The sequence below is a fragment of the Lipotes vexillifer genome, unplaced genomic scaffold (assembly GCF_000442215.2).
Source record: "Lipotes vexillifer unplaced genomic scaffold, Lipotes_vexillifer_v1.1 scaffold680, whole genome shotgun sequence".
Classification (NCBI taxonomy): Eukaryota; Metazoa; Chordata; class Mammalia; order Artiodactyla; family Lipotidae; genus Lipotes; species Lipotes vexillifer.
Window position 1 is genome coordinate 328423 of NW_006780838.1, and position 19195 is coordinate 347617.

Here is a 19195-nt window from a genome sequence, read left to right on the forward strand (position 1 = left end):
AAGTCCCATCCACAGTCTCTTTATCCATTCACCTCTGGATGGACATTTGGTTTGGACCCAGTTTTTGTTCTGTCTCATTCTTGATTGTTGACCTCTTCATCAACACTGATCTGATTCTCAATCTCAGCCTCAACCCTGACTCGGCCTCAGTTTATAATCTTGACTTCCAGCCTAACCCAGTCCTTTACCTTGACCTTAATCCTGACCTGTGGCTCAGCCTAGACCTGGATAATGAGCTGAGCACCAACCTTGACTTGACTACAGCTGTAAACTTGTTCTTGACCTTATTTTGATCTTCACACTGACTTGGTCCCTGACCTTGACCTTGACCATCTTAAACTGATTCTTTAGTCTGAGCTCAACCTTGATATGGGTTCAGTCTTGACCTGGACCCTGATCTGATCCCTGACATTGATCCCCCCGCAATCCAATACTTTATGTTGACCTCAACTTTTATCTGGCCTTCAGTCTTGACCTCAACTCCAACTTCTACCATGACATCGTTCCTGACGTGGACCATAGCCTTGACTTGACCTCTACCTTAGTCTAATTTTTTTATCTTGAACACGAGTCCATTCTTGACCCTGCTCTCCACCTTGGCTCCAGCCTTCCCCTTGACTACAACACCTAACTGACCCTTGACCTGGGCCATGACCTTCACCTCATTCCTGACTTGAGCTTACCTTTGTCCTTAATCTCAATTTCACCTTCTACCCCGCATCCCACCTCAATTTCATCCCTGCTCTCGGCGTTGACTCACCCTCATCCCTGTCCCCACCTCACCGTCCTCTCTGATCTTTGACTTGATCTCCTCAATTTTGTCCTTATCTGCACTCCTTGCCTTCCCCTTAGCCTCGTCCCCAGATCAGTTTCTAGGCTTATGACCTCACCATTTGTTCTGTCCAGCTGTCTGCTTCTTCGGGGACATCCCCTAAACTTGGTGATAGGCTGAGTTGAGGGGAGTCAGGGAGGTAGAAGGGAAGTTTCTCAGGCATGAACCTAGCCTAACCTGGCCCTCAGACTGGAGACGGGGTGAATGATGCCCCAGCCCTGAAGAAAGCGGAGATCGGCATCGCCATGGGCTCCGGCACAGCCGTGGCCAAGTCAGCGGCAGAGATGGTACTGTCAGATGACAACTTTGCCTCCATCGTGGCTGCAGTGGAGGAGGGCCGGGCCATCTACAGCAACATGAAGCAATTCATCCGCTATCTCATCTCCTCCAATGTCGGCGAGGTCGTCTGGTGAGGCCCTGTGTTCCCTCCTCCCAGCTCTCTGGACCAGCTCTGCATCCCTAAGACTGGGGAAATGCCTGTTCCTGGGATGGGGCTGCAGGGATGGAGGGACCCGTGCCCTGCCCTGGAAAGCTGGGGCCTTCCAGAGTCCCACCTCACGGTGGGGAGGGATGGGGACACCTCGTCATTCTCCAGAGGCCCTGATGCACCTCAGCCCCTGAGCTGGTGCCTGAAACGTCCCCTGTCATCCCTGCAGCCGCGACCTTCCCCGCTCTCAGGGTCCTGCAAGATGGGAGAACTTGCCTCACCTTTGGGCAGCAATGTGTCCGTGCATGTGTGTGTGTGCACATAGGGTGTGAGTGAGAGGCGTGTGTGCGTGTGTGCATGTGAGTTCTTGCTCATCTTTTCGCATGAGGATTTGTGCTGGTGTGTAATTGTGTACACACTTAGGTTCACATGTGAGTGATGCCTGTGGAGAACGGTGAACACGTTTGCCTGGCTATGTAAGAATTCTGCATCTCTGCATGTCGGGGCAAGCATGTAGGTGTTTGCCTGTGTTTGTGGGATTGTGTAACCTGTGCTAGGTTGTTGTACACATCTGTGAACAAATGTGTGTATGTTTCAGGCATGCACTGTCCACGTGTGTGTGTGTGTGTGTGTGTGTGTGTGTGTGTGTGTGTGCGCCCCCTAAAGAGGACTTGTGTCCTCAAGAGGAGAGGCCTAAAGGGCAGGTCTGTCCGGGCGCCAGAGCTGGGACTTGGGGGGCAGGGCTGGCCCAGTGTGAGGCGGGGCTGCTGTGGAGACAGTGCAGGAGCTCCCGGACCTGGGGTAAGAGTAGGAACTGTACCCTCCATTTGCTGGGGGCTAGAGCCCATGACTCTGGTTCCAGCATCTTTGTCACAGCAATTCTGGGCCTGCCCGAAGCCCTGATCCCTGTGCAGCTGCTCTGGGTGAACCTGGTGACAGATGGCCTACCTGCCACGGCCCTGGGCTTCAACCCACCAGACCTGGATATTATGGAGAAGCGGCCCCGGAGCCCTCGGGAGGCCCTCATCAGTGGCTGGCTCTTCTTCCGATATCTGGCTGTTGGAGGTGAGTGGGGCCCCAGGCTTCATTGCGGTTCCTGGAGCTTCCTGAGATCCTTGTATCAGTTACACTTGCAAACTACAGACCAGTATGACTCAGCCTGGCTTATGCCAAGAGAAACTGTGTGGGCTCATGTAACTGAAGAGATTAGATCATGCCTCAGGCATGCCTGGACCCAGCCCTCAGATAGTATCATTGGCATATTTTGGCTCTCCCTCAGCTCCATTCTCATGCAGGTGCTCCTTGGGGTGGCAGGATGGCTGCCGCAGCTCCAGCCCTCGTACTTGCCCTGTTACAACCTCAAATAAAGCAGAAGAAAGAGCGTTTTGTCCCATTACTCCTGCAGTAGTGTGCAAACCACATGGCTCAGAAAGGGAGAGAGTGGTTCCCTGACAGAGATCCAGCGAATTATTAGGAAGGGGAAACGGATGCCAGAAAACCAGAGGTGTCCACTATAGCCAGTTTTCTCCTGCCCTCCCCACAGTGTATGTTGGCCTGGCCACAGTGGCTGCTGCCACCTGGTGGTTCCTGTATGATGCCGAGGGACCTCAGGTCACCTTCTACCAGCTGGTGAGCAAGGGATGGCCAGGGAGCCTGTTGGGGGCATCTGGGAGGTAGAACTCACAGCTCAAGTTGTTGTTGGAGTTCCAGGGGAAAGGAGTCCAGAACCCCACCGGTGCCAGTGGCTGTCCCGCCCCACCCCCCCGCCACTCCCCACGTACAGACATCCACCACCTAAAGAGACAAGCTCAGAAGCCACAGGAAGCCTAGAGATGGCAGCACAGCCCCCGAGCCAGAGAGGAGGCTCCTTCCTCCCCCAATCATTTAGTTACAGGGGGACCAAGGGGCTTAACTGCCCAGAAGTGTCTTACCTTTACTGGGAAACTGCCCAAACAATTGAGGGCTCAGAGGTAGGAGCCCCTAAATGGTGGAACTTCAGGCAGAGGGTCAAACTGGAGCAATTGACAGTGGAGGGAAGGAATCTACCGGGCTCCCCACTTTCATAACCAGCGTGTTTCTCGGGGAAGGGACCCGCTGACCTCTGGAAGTCACCTGGCTGGCAGGTGCACACCACGGGCCGGGCTTAGCTCAGCAAAGCTCTGGAAGCAGGCAGGGAGCCCCACCTCAGCTGCTGTCTGTCAGTCTGTCCTTCTGTCTGAGCAGCCAGTGCATCTCCCTTGCTTGAAAGAAGCTTCGCGGCAATTCTGGCAAAGCCAGTTGTGGGTTTCTCATTTAAAGGGGAGAGAGGCGGGGATGTAGAATTTCCTTCCTCTGACTGTGCCTGACTTTGCTACTTTCCTGTAGGTAGAAGAGCTCAAGGGAGGGACCCTGACTTCCTGGCCACTCTTGGGAGTGTCAGGGGAGTACAGTCTTCCCCACCCTGAGGGCAGCGTGAGGGCTCTTTCAGGCGTTCACACCTCGGTAAAGGCAGCCTGGGGATGATTTCCTCCATCCACCAGCCCTCAAGCACATGGGGCTTTCCCTCCTCGCAGCAATGAAGAGTATGGCCCCAGACCCTTGTCCCAAAGGCTGGTGGCCCCTCAGCCCTGGGCAGATGGCTCAGGCCAGCCTCAGGCACCTGCTCCTGTAGCACCTGTGGGGGCAGCAGCTGGAGAGTGGGGATGTGCCAGCCATCCCGCTGCTGCCTCCTTCCTGCCCTGCCTCTGTTACCATCCTTTGTGCTGTGGATCCCCTGGGGTCATGGCTCCTGGGGTCATGCTAGACACACATCCCATGCCCACTACCAGTCAGTCCCCAGTCCTCTTGGTGCCACCTTCCCAACTGTCCTCAGGTCATTCCATTTCTCATTTATCCACTTGGTTAAGAAACAGCTATTAGGCACTGACTCTGTGCCAGGCACAAATTGTTAGGGCGATGACAGTGACCGAGCCGGCCAAGGCTCTGCAAAGAGCGTACAGTCCGGTGGGGGAGAGAGCCACGGAAATGGGCAGTCATATTTCACAGTGAGAAGTGCTTCAGCAGAGAAAAGGCAGGTGGCTATGGAACTCAGAGATGGTCGAGAGTTAGACCTAAGATAGAATTTTCAGCTCCAGGTGCTGGAATTTCAGGAGAAGTGCCCAGAGCCCGCTTTGATTCCTGGAGGAACACTGAGTAAAAGCAGCAGAGTGGATCCTGGATCCTGGCTGCCCAGGTTCCCACCCTGGTTCCATCACACACTAGCTGTGTGATTTTGGACAGGCTACTTAACCTCTCTGTTGGTTTCTTCATCCATATAAAATGGATAATAGACCCTGCCTCATAGGGCTAAGATGATTCAATACTTACAAAGTGCTTAGGCCAACACCCGGCACATAGTAAGAGCTATGTAAGTGTTAAGTTAATGAAACCCAGAGGGGGCCTTGCAGGTGAAGGTGAATAGGAAATAGCCAGGGAGGCAAAGGGAAAGCGTAGGCAGAACAGTGGCTTCCCCCAAAGAAACAGCCTCCCCACCCCTCGGGGGCTGCTCACCATGAATCTGTGAGGCAGAAGTTCCAGCCCTGAGCACCTTCTAATAAACAATGTAGGAGGCCACTCTGTGACCCACGACCTGGGCACAGTGCGTGTGTGGCAGGTGCTCACGACTGAAACCCAGGAGGTCTGAACTGGGCAGGGTGTTTGTCTATTGAGACACCTCCATGTTTCAATCCTGTTTGTATTTTCTTCCCGTGCACGGGCATAGGGATGCAAGCACACACATACCCGAGTGGGAGGGTGTGCACTGCATTTGTGGGTACATGCATGTGCAAGGTCCTTACCATTAAGGTCTGGAGGTGGGGCCTGACGGTGGTGACACAACTCATAAGAGCATTTGGTCCTCTTGATCAGTGGGTGGGTTCAAAGTTTAGGACATTTTCTCTGGCCTGTGATCAGTGCCAAATAAAGACATGCACTTGTCCCAAATACTGGAGCTTGGTTTTTGGAGAAATTCCCACTGTTCGTTTAAATAAGACTCTCCATCTCTTTGTTAAAATAAGAAATCTAGCCAAGCCATAGTCTTTTATAACTTTGCATTCTGCACGAGAGAGGAAAGTGCCAGCAGCCCCTTCTGGCTGACAGAGTCGCCTCACCCGCATTTTTGCCCTGGGGGAAACGAGGGATGGATTTCCTGGACAGGAGGTCAGACAACTGGTCACTTTACAGATTTCTCTTTGAGGGTTATTTTCACAGCACGTGTCGTTCCCCCCCCCCCCCCCCCCCCCCGGGCCCCCAGCCTGTCTGTGCTTGGCTCTGTCTCTTCTGTCACTCATGTGTTCATCTCTATCTGTGCCTCTGAGGCTGCCTTTCGGTCCTGGTCTCTCACTGTCTCTCAGTGGTTCTGTCTCTGTCATTCCGTCTCTGTCTCTCTATATTTTGTTCCCTGTTTCTCTGCTTCACATGCCTGGTGCCATCTTCTTTGTATTGATCCCTATCTCTCTTTCTCTCTGTTGGTCACTGACAGTTTCTCTTCATCTCTCAGTCTGTCTTCGAATCTCAGCCTCTGATTAATTCTGTCTCCGGCCTCCTGTATCTCCCACTCCCCAGCTACCCCCAGGTCTCACCAGATGCTGAGGATGCCTGGGGCACAAGGCAGGGTGACAGCCAGCAGAAGCCATCGCCAGTCCCGTATCAGGTAGCCGACCCCCCCACCCCCGCCATTTCTGAACTTTTAGCTTAAAGGATCACTGTGTTCAGATGAGATTCCAGAGGCCAGATTTGTAGTGTTGGAGAACAGAGCTGTTTAACGGTTATGAACGTTCATGCTTATCCCTGTGGTGCGGAAGAGAACAAGACAGTTCTCACGAGTGTCCTCAGTTCAGCGTGTTATTACGGCAGATTCTGTGAGCCAGGTTTATGGGCAGGAAGAAAACTCCCCTGGGGCTGCAGGGGCGAGGGCCACTTCCCTTATTGAGCCCCGAGAGCTCCCTGTTGATTATGAAGAAGCCGTGCAGCAAGCCTGCACCTGGCCATGAGTTAGGCCACGTCATAAGCAAAGGGCAGGTCTGGGAGAGCTCGATTTCCGCAGCAGAAGTGGAGGGAGGTGTGAATGGAATCTTATTTAATAATCATGACTAGGGCCCCAGTAACCTTCCTCTTCTGCCCACCAAGGGTGAATTCTGTTCAAGTATAATTTTACTGACCAGTTTTCATATGCGTTTACTCATGTTACTTGGTGGCCTCAGTTAATCACCGCCCGCACTCCTGTAACCTCGGATACTCAGGCCCCCACCCCCTGATTCCAGGGCCCCCTGCCGCCCATCCCCAGCCTAATGCCAGCTGCTCCGCCTCCGTCCCACCACCCCCCTGCCCCAGAATGGTCTGCCCTTCTCCCTGGCCCAGTGCAGCCCCTCTGTCCCCATCCTGGGAGAGCGAGCACCCCTCCCTGGACCCTCCCCGCGGCAGTGCTGGCTGTACTGAGTCCTCAGATGTGAGCCGAGGGTGGGGGCGGAGTGAAGCTTCCCTCTTCCCATGCCCTGGCCCCGCCCCTGACCGCTGTTCTCCCCGCCACCACCCCACCCCACCTGGGGGCCCTCAGAGGAACTTCCTGAAGTGCTCAGAGGACAACCCGCTCTTTGCCGGCACTGAATGCGAGGTCTTTGAGTCACGCTTCCCCACGACCATGGCCTTGTCTGTGCTGGTGACCATTGAGATGTGCAACGCCCTTAACAGGTGGGCTGGGCAGAGGGGCCTGGAGAGGGGGTTGAGGGATGGGGGCTGAGGGTCAGTGGGGCCCAGAATTGGGGTCAGAGGTGTCCAGGAGTGCGGCCTGAGGTTTAGGGGGTCCAGGATTGGGGTCTGGGGGTCAGAAGGTCCAGAAGAGGGTTCTGAGGACCAATGGGGCCCAAATTGGTGGACCTCCTGATGGAGGCCTGAGGAAATAGAGGGGCCAGGATTGGGTCTGAGGGGCAGAGAAAGGGCGTCCAAGCCCCAGCATAGGCCCCTGGGGGCTGAGAGGGCAGCAGCGACATCCACCTCCCGGCGGCACTGGCCTCCCAGAAGCTCTCCCGTCCTTAAAGGGCAGTACCGAGGCCCAGACCACCTGCTGCATCTCACATGGGGGACCGGTGGGTGACCACGGTGGGGCCTGCCCGCATCCTGGCCTGAGGTGAGCGCCCTGTGCCCTTGGCAGCGTCTCGGAGAACCAGTCACTGTTGCGGATGCCGCCCTGGCTGAACCCCTGGCTGCTGGCGGCTGTGGCCACGTCCATGGCCCTGCACTTCCTCATCCTGCTTGTGCCGCCCCTGCCCGTGAGTCCCCACCCAGCCCTGCTCACCTTCTTGGGCTCCTGGGGTCACAGGGTCCTCATTCTCCTCTGCTGCTAGGCCTTTCTGGGCCTGTTCGTGATGGAAACTGCCTGGGGGGTGTGATGGGGGGGGTTCTGATGGTGCTCCGTGACTGCAGCCTGTGTTGGGACCCTGGCCAGCCACTGTCCTCCAGATGTGTCCCCCACTTTGGGACCCTCCCCCCAGACTTGGGGAACAGAAGAGGTGGGGAACCTTCCCAGGCTGGGGCAGAAGGAAAGCCGATACCCTTTCCCAGTGCAGAATCCCTCCCACTTCCCAACAGAACAGAAGGATTTGGTCCTCTGGGTGAGGGCAGGGGAGAGCACCTCAGGCAGAGGAAACAGGGGGGACACAGATCTGGAGGTGGGACCTTGAGAGGCATCTCAGACGTGCTCGTGAAGAGTGCCCTGTAGCCCGGGTGTATGAAGCAGTGGATCTGGGGGGCTCTGGGCACTCCTTCCTTTAACCGCAACTACCCCGCCGCAGCTCATCTTCCAGGTGACCCCACTGAGCGGGCACCAGTGGGTGGTGGTGCTCCAGATATCTCTGCCTGTCATCCTGCTCGATGAGGCCTTCAAGTACCTGTCCCGGAAGCACGTGGATGGTGAGTGAGAGGCCCCAGACCCTCCCCACCCTGCTCGCCTCCAGCCCGCCTCCCTGCCCGCCCCTGCTTCCAGGCTGCAGTGAGTGTCCGCAGGGTCTCGCGCTGCAGGGGTTGGGGCCCTGGGCTCACTGGGCCGCCAGCGGGAGCACTGCTCAGAGCCACGCGGCTTTGCTCTCTTCGCTTGCCACCAGCCCCGCACAGCCAGGCCTGCTGTGCCCTCCTCTGGGCCTTGGCCTCTGACTTCTCTGAACCGGGCCTGATTTTATGCAGGCATTCTCAGCACAGGCTCCCAGGCGGTTCTCTGTTTCTGAGTTCACAGCCCTGGGTCTGCCTGAACCCGGGAATGGAGGACAGAATGGCAGGGTTGGCGTGGGGGGCGGTGAGTGGAGGAGCAGGCTGGGGCACGGTGTCCACCTGCCTGCCTCTGCCAGGGGCTCAGAGCGTGGGTGATTCTGACCCTGCCAAGGGCCAGGGAGGCAGCATCATTCTCACTGCCCAAGATGCCCAGAGAGGGAGGAGGCAGGGGTGAGAAAGTCCCTGTTCCTGGGAGTTTGAGCCAAGGCTGTAGGTCTGTGGCCAGGCTGCTGTTGAGGGCCCCGGGTTAGGCGCAGAGATGGCTGAGGCCTGCTCTGGAGCAGCTGGGTCCTTGAGGGCCACCTCTGGCAAGAATGTATCCCGGGCCCAGGGGAGGGTGCCGGGGCGGGGTGGGAGGCCATAAACAGATCACGTGCCTGTCATTCCGCAGGGGCCAGGGCAGCCGATCAGCCCCCATCTCCCATGCTGGCCAGCCCCCCCAGGCACTGCGTATATTTTATGTTATTAAAAAGGCTAAAACAAGTTGGCCTCCTCTCTTTGGAGAAGATGGCCCACCACAGGTCTGTCCAGAGGGTGACCACACACATGACGCGGGGAAGGCGGCTCAGCCGAGGGTAGCGGTGGGTGCTTGGTCAAAGCAAGGTCTGTTGGAGCCCACAGGCCAGGGGGTGGGGAAGGGGGAGCCAAGCCAAACAAGACATTCAGCCCCCTGCATGGTTCTTTCGGGCCCACCCTCTGGGCGCTTCTGGGGAGCTGAAGACAGGGAAATGGCTCTGTCACCTGAAACTCCGTCTGCAGCAGCCCCAGCTCTGGCTGGAGCACAGGGCTGGTCCACCAGGAAGGCTGCCGGCCAACCTTGACCACACTAACTCACCTGCAAAAGTCCCCCACATCCTCCAGGGGATGTGGGCAGCTTCGTCTTTAAGAGCTTTCCCTAGCCAAGAGATTCCGCTGTCTTCTGAAAAGTGAGAACGTTTCTCAGCCAATGGGAGAAGCCTATGTCTTGGGCACTGTTCCAGTGCTGGCTACTGGATGATGTAGGATTTGGCTTGGGTGGGGGAGGGGAGCAGGCCCCTAGCAGGACCGGGTAGGTTGGAAGGACTGGGGAGGGAGCAGCCCCTACTGGGCCAGGGTTGGGGGTGGTTTCTAGAAGAGGTGGGGTTTGGGCAGAGGTTTGAAAGGGGAGGATTGAACTTGGTGGGGAAGAGGCTGGGCTCGAAAGGCTTGGCCTCTTTAGTGGAGCCGGGGCTTGGAGTGCAGGGTAGAGGGCTGAGGCCAGAGTGTGGCAGGGGCCTCGGATACCAAGGTAAGGACCCTGGACATTATCCTCAGGTCAGAGGGAGCCACAGAAGGGTGGAAGCATGGGAGGGACTGGGGTGACCATGGAGGGTAGATGGGGGCGAGACTAAGGGCAGGGAGGCTGGTGGGCCTTGTTAAGCTGGTTTGGGAGGGAGACACTGAGGCCCAGCCCAGGTTGAGCTGGTCCCGGAAGGTGCCTCCACCTCCACCATTAACCTGAGATGTTGACTGTGGTCCTGGTGAAGCTCGGCTTGTAAGGGTGGTGCTCTGCTCTCAGGAGTGGCCATGGGACCCGCAGGACGGACCCAGGCTGGGTATCTGTGGCCACATCTGAGAGGTGGGGTGGAGTGTGCCCGCTGGCAGCCCAGGCAGCTATGCCCTGTGCAGCCGCAGTCCCTCGGGCCTCCTAAAGGCAGACAGGGCAGGGGTGAGACAGGGGACCCTGTTACATTCCCAAGCCAGCCTGGTGGCCTTTTAGGGAAGTTTTGCTGAGGCCTGATGCTCATGGCTTCCCCATGATTTACGAGAGATGTGTCCTGGGAAGAACTATGGATGCTGGGTCAGTCCCCGGGGCGTCAGGGGCAGGGTCCTCTTACCCCACCTCAACTGTCAGGCGGAGGCCTGTGGGCCAGGCTGAAGGGAGGGGAGGCCTGGAGAGACTGAGTGGGGACCGATCTGGGAGGGTTCAGGATATGAGGCAGGTTTGGAGTTTATTCTGATGGCAGTTGGGGAGCCATTGAAGGGAGTGATGGGCTAGGTCTGTAGTGTGATGCCAGGGACAGGAGGTTGTTGGTGAGAGGCCTTGAGTCCTGGTGGGGGCAGTGGAGGAAGAGAGATGAAGATGGTGAAATAGCAGGCCTGGTATGTGGGATGGGCAAGGAGTAAAGGATGGCCAGGGTTTCTGGACCTCATGATGGTAGGTAGTGGTTCCCCAAACTGGAAACCAAGAGGAGAATGTGCATCAGATGCTCTGAGGGAGTTGATGGAATATGTGGGGTGAAGGAAGCTCCAGGGACGTCCAGGGGGTGTAACGGGGCTGGGGGCCGACCGAGAGATACCGTGGGAGAGTGAGGCTGTCCCAGGGAGAGAGGAGGACAGAAGGGGACAGAAGGAACCAGTCTGGATGTGTGCTCTCAGACGTACATCTTAACACGCTCTCGGGTTTTCTTCCAGAAGAAAAGGGCCAGAAGTGAGTGCCGGGAGCAGAGTGGAGTTTCCAGTGTGTACCTCAGAGTGATGGCGCCCAAGCCTTCGCCCCCCCGAATCCCCCCTGCCTGCACGCTCACCTGCTTGCTCACTGGGCCCTGCTGAGGTCGGGGCGGCCACCTCCAGGCCCATCCCGGAGTCTCTGGCCCCACTCCCATCTCCCTGGGGGCTCTGTAATTCAGGTCTCTAGGGCTCTCCTGGGCAGTTCATCCCTGAAGCTGTGGCCCAGGAGCCACAGCCCGGGAGGGGCCTGCCCAGAAACCCGCAGCACAGCCCTCCTCCCCAGATCCACAAGCACGCTCAGGAGTCCGCTTCCCCTTCCTTGGAGGCAGGGCATTTCCTTGGTGACCTGCGTCTCTGCATAGACAGAGCTCTCCTGGGAGCCACTCTGACCTCTCCCTCAGTGCCTGGGCTGGGGCCTGGTTGGCCCGGGGTGAAGGGGGGACAGCCAGGCCCAGCTGTGCACAGCGAGGGCGGACGGCCCCCTCCACTCTGCTTCCACGGAGTCAGCTCCCGAGGGCTTGCGCCTGTTTGTGTTTATGTGTGCAGGGGGTGGAAGGCTCAGAGAGAGGGACACGGGAGCGGGGGATGGGGGCGGAGCAAGGACCCCCTTTCCTGGGAGATGGCCAGCCTGCCTGCCTTAGCTCGGCGCACCCCCAGACTCAGGTTTCTCTGTTGCAAGCCGACAAAGCACGCGCCGTCTTGGTGCTGCCTGCTCTGCCAAGCGGAGGACGGGTTTGCCTTCTGTGTCCCTGGCGCCTGAGACCCGAGCCGTCCTCGGGTCCCTGACCACTGCGCCTTGACACCCTGACCCAGCGCTTGGCCGCGTCAGGGTCTGCACGGCTGCGTGATCCTGAGTCCCACACCCATGGGCCGAAAGGACGTCCTGAAGAATGGTTAGCTGCCCAAGGGCACGTCCGCTCCCTCCCTTCCGATGATGTGAAAAGAGCGTTTGTGGGACACAAGTGTTCTCGTCACTCGGCGTTTGCGCCTCCAGCGAAAACTAGCTAAGAGCGGAAGCAGTGAGTAAATGGCCGTGCGTCCTCGCCCCTCCTAGAGAGTGTACAAAGCGATTATTTTATGTGTAAATCAAGACCCGCATCCCTGTCCTGGTCCCCAGAATCAAAAGGCCCCCTGGGCCCGCCTTGCAGACAAATGGGCTCCACGTTCAGTAGCCCCTCCACCCACACTTCCACCCTCCCCTCTTTCGAAAGTGAGAGAATCAGAGTTGAGTGGGACTTTCCTGGAGCCCCCAGAGATTCTCCGCATCTTTCCTGCTGGGGAAACGGAGGTCTCGGGAGGGGGCAGGGCCCTGTACCCACCTGCTGACGTGCAGTCTGGTAGAGAAATAAAGGTTGAGTGTCTGGGGCAACAAGGGCCATCAGCGTGTTTCCTGGAGAGCGGTCCCCCCTCTGCCCCCTCGGTGTCTCCCTGGGGGCTCCCACCACCTGTGCCCCCTCCTCCAGGAGCAGTGAGTGAAGGTCTGGGGCTCCGATGCCAGCCCAGCCGGAGGGAGATCTCATCCTCAGACAGGGGGCGGGGAGCCACGCCCCCGGAAGCAGAGGCCTGACTGCCTTCTCCTCACATGTACAGCACTTGAAAGTTTGTGCATGTGATCAAAGCCCTTTACACACGATTCACAGGGAGATGAGGCTGGGAGGGGCAGGGCTGGGTCTGAAGCCTGAATATCAGGGGTCACTTGCTCCCCACAGAGGGGCCCCCAGCCCTGGCTGTTCCAGGGGTCCTGTGTCTCCCTGAGGTACCATCCGTCTCTTGTCCTTCCCAGCCCAGCTCAAATGCACCTCCCCGAGGCTTCCTGAGGCTCACACTGTCCCGGGGCCTCGTGAGGCTGCTTGACATTAACTCCTGACTCACCCAGGTGACCCTGCCCTCCAAAAGTGGGAGCTCTGGGAAGGGAAGAGCCGTGTTCCCCTGCCTCCCTCATTTCCTCCTCTGAAAGGAGGGCTCACTGCCCTCGGAAGGGGACTCAGGCCCTGCCCACAGGGCCAGAGGCAGGAACAACTGTATAATTTGTGGGGCTCAGTGCAAAATGAAAATGGGGAGCCTCTTGTTCAAAAATTAAGAATTTCTTAACAGTGGCAGCAGAGCAATACGCCAAGTGCGGGGCCCTTCTGAGCACAGGGCCCCGTGTAATGCAGGGATGGCACGTCCGGGAAGCAGGCCGTGACCAGAGGAGACAGGCAGGACCCACCCTTCGGAGCTCCCAGGCTTTATTTAGGAGACAGGATTTGACACACAGCACACAGCAGAAGCCGGGGATGGGCAGAAGGATTCCCTCTTGAACAAGATCCATCTCAGATCACAAAGCCTTTTCATAGACCTTGTCTCCAGGTCCTCAACCAGCTCCATGAGATGGGCCCGGCAGGGCGTAGGGCTCCGTCTTACAGATAAAGAGCCTGAGGCCCTCTGAAAGTCTGACCATCAAGCTGGCCCTCATCCTGACGGACAGGCAGCGAGCGGCGCTAAGGTGGTCCTGGGGTTCTTACATAGGAGGCAGGCGGGCTCCAGCGCTCCTGGCAGCCTCTGGGGCACGTGGCCAGGCCTGCTTTGCCTCCATCCCCACCCAGCCCTGCCCAAGTCCGGCCTTGTCCAGCCCACAGGACATGGAGCCCGATGGGCCAAGGTAAACAGAGGTTTCCTACCTCACGGCCACTGACCCAGGAGGAAATTCCGGGGAAAGCCCCGGCACACTTCGCACTGGCTCGGGGATGGCAGTGACCAAAATGCCCATGGCCTCCCCCGCCCCCTCCAGAGGCCAGGATTTTGTGCTCCTAGGGCCCCCCACACTGCACCCCTCCCAGGAGGGATGGATGCCCATTGGGGCTGCACTGGGAGAAATGGACGGGCAAAACCAGGAAATGAAGATGTGTCCACAGCAGCTGTATTCATTGTAGCCCCAAACTGAAAACAGCCCAAATGTCCATCGACAGGGGAAGGATAAACAAACTGGCATGTCCATACAGCAGAATACTCCTCAGCAATAAAAAACAATGTACCCATATATGCAACAGAATGCATGATGCTTAAAACCCTGGGGCTAAGGAAAAGAAGCCAGAACCAAAAAGAGCCCATACTGAGCGATTCCACCTCCATGAAGTTCTAGAAAAGGCAAAACAAAGCTGTAGCAACAGAGCAGATCCGTGATTGCTGGGGGCTGGGAGTTGGGGAAGACCGACAGCAAAGGGGCAGGAGGGAACATTCAAGGGTGAGGGATTGGGGAGGGGAGGGGAGTTCCATGCATTTGTCAAGACTCGTCAAACTGTGTGCCTAAAACGGGTACATTTTATTGCGTGTAAATTTTACCTTAGTGCAGTTTGATTTAGAAGAAAGAGAAAAGAGGTGGGAGCCAGAGGAGGTGGCGGGCACGCAGCTGCTGTAGGTGTAGCGGCTTCAGCGTCGGCAGGGGGCGGGCGTCCGAGTGTGTGCGCAGTGTTTGTGGGGCAGTGGCCCAGGCCAGCCCCAAAGAGTCCCCACTTACAGGGGAAGGAAGAGGCTGAGAGCCAAGGGGAGACGGCCCCAAAGCATGGAGAAGAAGCAGGGGGTCGTGATGCCTCAGACACTCGGGCAGAGGGGCTGCAGCCGGATGGAGGCCCTTAGTAGGGGGTGGAAGAGGCCAGAGAAGCCATGCAAGATCTGGGCAGTGGGGAGAAGCCAGCCTGGGGACCCCCGTAGTGGCCTCCCCATGGATGCCTGCCCTCCCCTAGACAGTCCATTTAGGCCAGCCCAGGGCCCAGTTCCACAGCGTCTGAGAGGCTGTGTGAACACTGAGGCTGGACCAGCTGGTGTGGGAGCTTGGGCCGAGCTCCTCTCCGGGCAGAGGCGTGGCCACTGCAACCTTGGGACCCTGAGTGGCCAAGGAGACCCACTGGAGCCTGTGCCGACCTCCTTGAGGGCCCGGGCTGGCCTCCAGGATAGGCACACAGGCCCCGTCCACCCTCACAGAGTGGCTAAATTTAGCCAGGCGGGGGAGGTCATCCTGGGGCCAAGCTTGGCAGCACTGCCTTGCCTCCCTACAAGGCCCGGCCCAGTACCCACTCAGGCCATCCGGCCTTTGGGCTTATAAGGCAGGTCTGGCGGCTCTGAAGGGCTGGAGTCTTAGGGTGGGCTCTGGGCCAAGATCTCAGACTTTGGGGAGCTTCCTTCCCGGCCACCAGCAGATACGGGAGCTAATCGTTGTGTGACCTTGGGCAAGGCCCTTAACTTCCAGACCCTCAGTGTCTTTATCTGCAAAATGACAATTCTTGAGCCTCCATCACGGGGCTGCTGTAAAGAAAAGCCTGCAGAATTCTAGGTTTCCTTCACTTCCCCAAATGCCTGGAACAAACACGGATATCTGTCCCTGGGGATGCCGAAGTGGGGGCCAGGGGCGGGAAAGCACAGGCCTCAATGGAAAGATGCACTTTAGAACCAGTGAAAGGGACATTGACCCTATCAGCTGCCTGTCTTACTCTCACAGAGTGGTTCACAAGAAAAGGAATTTGGGGAAAGAAATGTAATTGCTTTTATTTCTTTTTGTTTGGGGCACATTTTTGGTTATGATAACATCCCCAAATGAGACTGTCCTCCGGCGCATCCTGTTTTCTGAGTGTCAGGGTCAGAACCGAGGCTGTAACAGGAGCACGTGTGTGTGCTCCAAGCAAGTCTGTCTGTCCATTGGTCCATCTGTCTGTCAGCAAGCCTAGTTCCTTGGAGGAAGAGGAGGAGGAGGCAGGGAAGAGGAAAACATGGTGATGGAGTGAAGGGCGCAGACACAGACTGGAGGAAGACTGCTTGGCTTCCCTCCTTCCGCCCTCCCTCCCTCCCTCCTTCCCTCCTTCCCTTCCTCCGCCCTTCCTTTCCCCCTCCCCTTCCCCCCCACCCCAGTTTAGTGCCTGCCGCCCTCCCAAGTGTGGTGTGCTGTCCTGAGAAGGGTGGGTGGAGTGGGAACACAGAGATGGCCCAGACACGGTGTCAGCATCCACCCCACCTCCACTGCAAACAGTTCATGTCCAGCGCCTGCTATTCCAAGGGCCATGAGGTCAGCTGGGAAGAGGACAGGCCTGTTTGTCTGAGGTCAAGACCAGGCCAAGGGGATGTGGCTACCTCCGCTCTGCCTCCCAGCATCTCTGGATTTTCCTTAGAAAAGCCAGGACGTGGTACTCACCAGCCCCTCTTGAAGGCAGCATCCCCGGACAGACCCTTGAGCCTGAGATTGGCGGGAACTCTGTGTTGGGTGAGGCTGATCTGTTTGATGGGGGGATTGAGCTGGGGTGCTGGAGGGGCCCTCTGTGGGGACCCCTTGCTGTCTAGAAGGCAGCTCTACTCAGACAGGAGGCTGGGATTCCCAGCCCCGGGGCCTGGCTCCTTGCCCAGAGTGATTTCCCAGCTAAAGGCCTGCCAGGAAGAGGACTCCCATCAGCCTTCAGGGTGGGGCAGCCTGGACGGGGCGGGCGGGGGGGTGGGGGCGCCCCGAGGACACCCAGCCTGGGTGGAGGGTGGGCCAGGGAGACCTTCCTGCTTCAAGCGGGGGCTTCCTGTACCGTGCAGGGTGAGCTTGGGCAATTCATTTTTCCTCTCTGAGTCTAGTTTCCTCACCTGCAAAATGAGAGGGAGGTTGGGAGTTAGCCTCCAGCTCTGATGCTCGCAGAGTTAACACAGGACCTGCCCCAGCCCAGCCCCCAGGGCCCCTGCTTTCAGGGCCTGGGTTGGGGTTGAGGGCAGGGGCTGCAGGAGTGGCCTCAATTTCTCTGTCAGTGTTGTCAGGACCCATCCCCTGGCCTCTACCTATGAGGAAAGTCCCATTATTGCCCCATTTCACAGATGAGGAAGCAGGCTCAGGGAGGTGAGGCAAGGTACCCAGGCCCCCACAGCAAGCAGTACAGCCAGGGGTGTTCACTGAGGCAGTCTGATGTCAGGCTTCCCCTGCTGGGCTCTGGGAGCCCGACAGTGATGTGTAACAGACGCGGCCCTCGCCTGGCCTGGGTTCCTGCGCCCCGTGCTGGTTTCAGGGTAGTGGAGGTGCGGCCAGGACAAGAGAGGTGGGGGGATGGAGATGCCAGCCCGACGCTGAGGTTGACTGGGCACGGGCCAGGCTCAGACCCAAAGGGATGGGTGGATGGAAGGTGGTCTATAAGGGCGGGGTGGGGGTCCTGCCACAGGTTCAGGAAGTGTCAGGCAGCTGGGCTGGAAGCAGCCCTCCTTCCTCTCTGCCCTCCTGGCTGTAGACTCCCAGGGACTGAGCTTGCCACCTGGAGGCCAAGGTAGGGTGGGGAGGATGTTTGGATACGAGATGGGTCCCTGGTTTGGGGAGGGCTCCAGCCTGAGGCCACTCTACCCAGGCCCTGGCCTGAGCCCCCAGCTCTGTTCTACCAAGCTCGTGCGGGGCTGACAGCTTTATCTTTGCCTTGTGCCGGGTGGCCCATGGTTTCCTGCCAACAGCTCCCGTTTCCGGAGGCCCAGCAGGGCCCAGGCGGAGCCAGGAGGGGCAGGGGGGCCGGGCCTGGGTGGCCCCCCTGGCCCCGCCCCCGCCTATCTTTGGGAATTTATTTGTCCACAGGCACAGCTGGTCCACAGTCCATCGCCTGCCAGGGGCCAAGAGCGGCTCTGACTACCCAAGGACTCTCCCTCCCAGCTCAAGTGCTGACAACTGACCTCTGACTCCTGACCTCTGGCCCCACCTTTCCCACCCTGCTCTTCCTAAGGGGCTGGGAAGCCTCTAGAAACTTCGCTGTAGACGCGGGTGTTGACGCCTGGCTCACCCCGGGAGCCAAGGCTGGGCAGGGGGCTCGGTCCTCAGCCCCCAGCTGGGCCACCATGGCGAGGCGGCTCCAGGGCGAGCTGGCTGCCTTCTTCTTTGAGTACGACACCCCCCGAGTGGTGCTTGTGCGCAACAAGAAGGTGGGCGTCGTCTTCCGCCTGATCCAGCTCGTGGTTCTGGCCTACGTCATTGGGTGAGTCTGGACGCCCCCCCTGCTGCCCTCCTGCACCAACCCCCAACCTAGGGCTGTCCTCCAGGCTCTGTGATGCTTCCCATGACCCCAAAGAGCCCCTCTTTCTCTCCACGGCCTGTCATGCTTCCTGACAAACCTTTCTGGTGCCATTCAGAAGGAAGGGAAGCCTGCTAACCCGCTGCCTAGACGGGGACACTGGGATGAGGGGCAGCCCTGCCTCCAGTCATGTGGTGAACAAGAGGCAAAGCCTCTGGGCTCTGAGGAACTGACCCACTGCTAACGGTTCCCTCAAGGGGTGGGGGCCGTCAGAGGCCAGGGCCCCAGCCAGCCCCAGCCAGAGCCCTTCCACTTCTGACCTCCCAGCCAAGCCACGCAGCTCCGGAGAGATGGAGGCCTCACCCCACTTTACAGGCCAGAGTGGGACGGGCCCTGCTCTCACCTGCCCTGCCTAAAGTAAAGGCATCCTGGTCTATTCCAGAACCTGAGCAGAGAAACCTTCAAATTCCGAACACCTGGTGCCTTAATGGTGGCATGTCACTCAGAGGTGGGAGGTCCGTCCTGGTCCCGCGGAAGACAGCTCCTTTCTGGGCATCGTGGGGCCTGTCCCACCGTCCCAGGGGTGCAGGGGCAGAAGTAGGTGGGACTCCCCTGTGGGCTGCTGTTCTGGGACCCACGCAAAGGCCATCTTCCTGAAATCGGTCTGGCTGTCTGGGCAGGTGCTTATGTGATTACACGTGTGTGTGGTGTGTGGATGCGTGTGCGTCGTACCCAGGGTTCTGTGTGGGGTGCACGTGCCCTCGTGTGTCTTGGCACGAGCCTATCAGGTGTGACTGCTGGGGGTGCCCCTGGGGCTGGGCACCCCTGTGTCAGGGACACTACGCCCACTTACAGTGACTCCACAGAGGGGCTCCCGGAGGCCTCAAGGCCACTGAAGGGGGTTCAGCCCCCGCTGGGGGGTCTGGGGCACCCAGAGGCCCTGCCCCTCCGGTCTCCGTGTCCCTGTTTCTGCTGTGAGACCAAACTCGGGTGGGCTGACCAGGAGGCCAGTGACCACCTGGTCCCCCCAGGGCCTCTGGCATCCAAAACAACCTTCCCTCTGCCCCATCCCTCCCGCCCCCGAGGCCTCAGAGCTGGTTGGGTGGAGCCAGGGCCACGACCCAGCCCTCCCACACCTTTCAGACTCTGCCTCCTTACTGTTCACAAACCAGTTTGATATGTGCGGTGTCATTGAGCTTGTGAGGG

At 58.5% G+C, this 19195-nt stretch overlaps 2 protein-coding genes across 3 annotated transcripts in view; both read left to right on the plus strand.

Moving 5' to 3' along the window:
* The window catches only part of ATP2A3 (ATPase sarcoplasmic/endoplasmic reticulum Ca2+ transporting 3), a 32232-nt gene extending 21176 nt beyond the window's left edge, over positions 1-11056 (plus strand). The window contains exons 15-21 of one of the 2 annotated variants that reach the window (XM_007454173.1): positions 1021-1241; positions 2122-2324; positions 2803-2888; positions 6832-6965; positions 7426-7543; positions 8066-8183; positions 10974-11056. In XM_007454173.1, the coding sequence (XP_007454235.1) occupies positions 1021-1241; positions 2122-2324; positions 2803-2888; positions 6832-6965; positions 7426-7543; positions 8066-8183; positions 10974-10990 (897 nt within the window). In that variant the 3' untranslated portion in view covers positions 10991-11056. Of the gene's footprint in view, positions 1-1020; positions 1242-2121; positions 2325-2802; positions 2889-6831; positions 6966-7425; positions 7544-8065; positions 8184-10970 lie in introns of both variants that reach the window. The other variant, XM_007454174.1, reaches the window with a different exon arrangement.
* Positions 11057-17387: 6331 nt separating this feature from the next.
* P2RX1 (purinergic receptor P2X 1) overlaps positions 17388-19195 on the plus strand; it is a 15752-nt gene continuing 13944 nt past the window's right edge. The window contains exon 1 of the mRNA XM_007454178.1: positions 17388-17953. Within this exon, the coding sequence (XP_007454240.1) occupies positions 17817-17953 (137 nt within the window). The 5' untranslated portion in view covers positions 17388-17816. The remainder of the gene's footprint in view (positions 17954-19195) is intronic.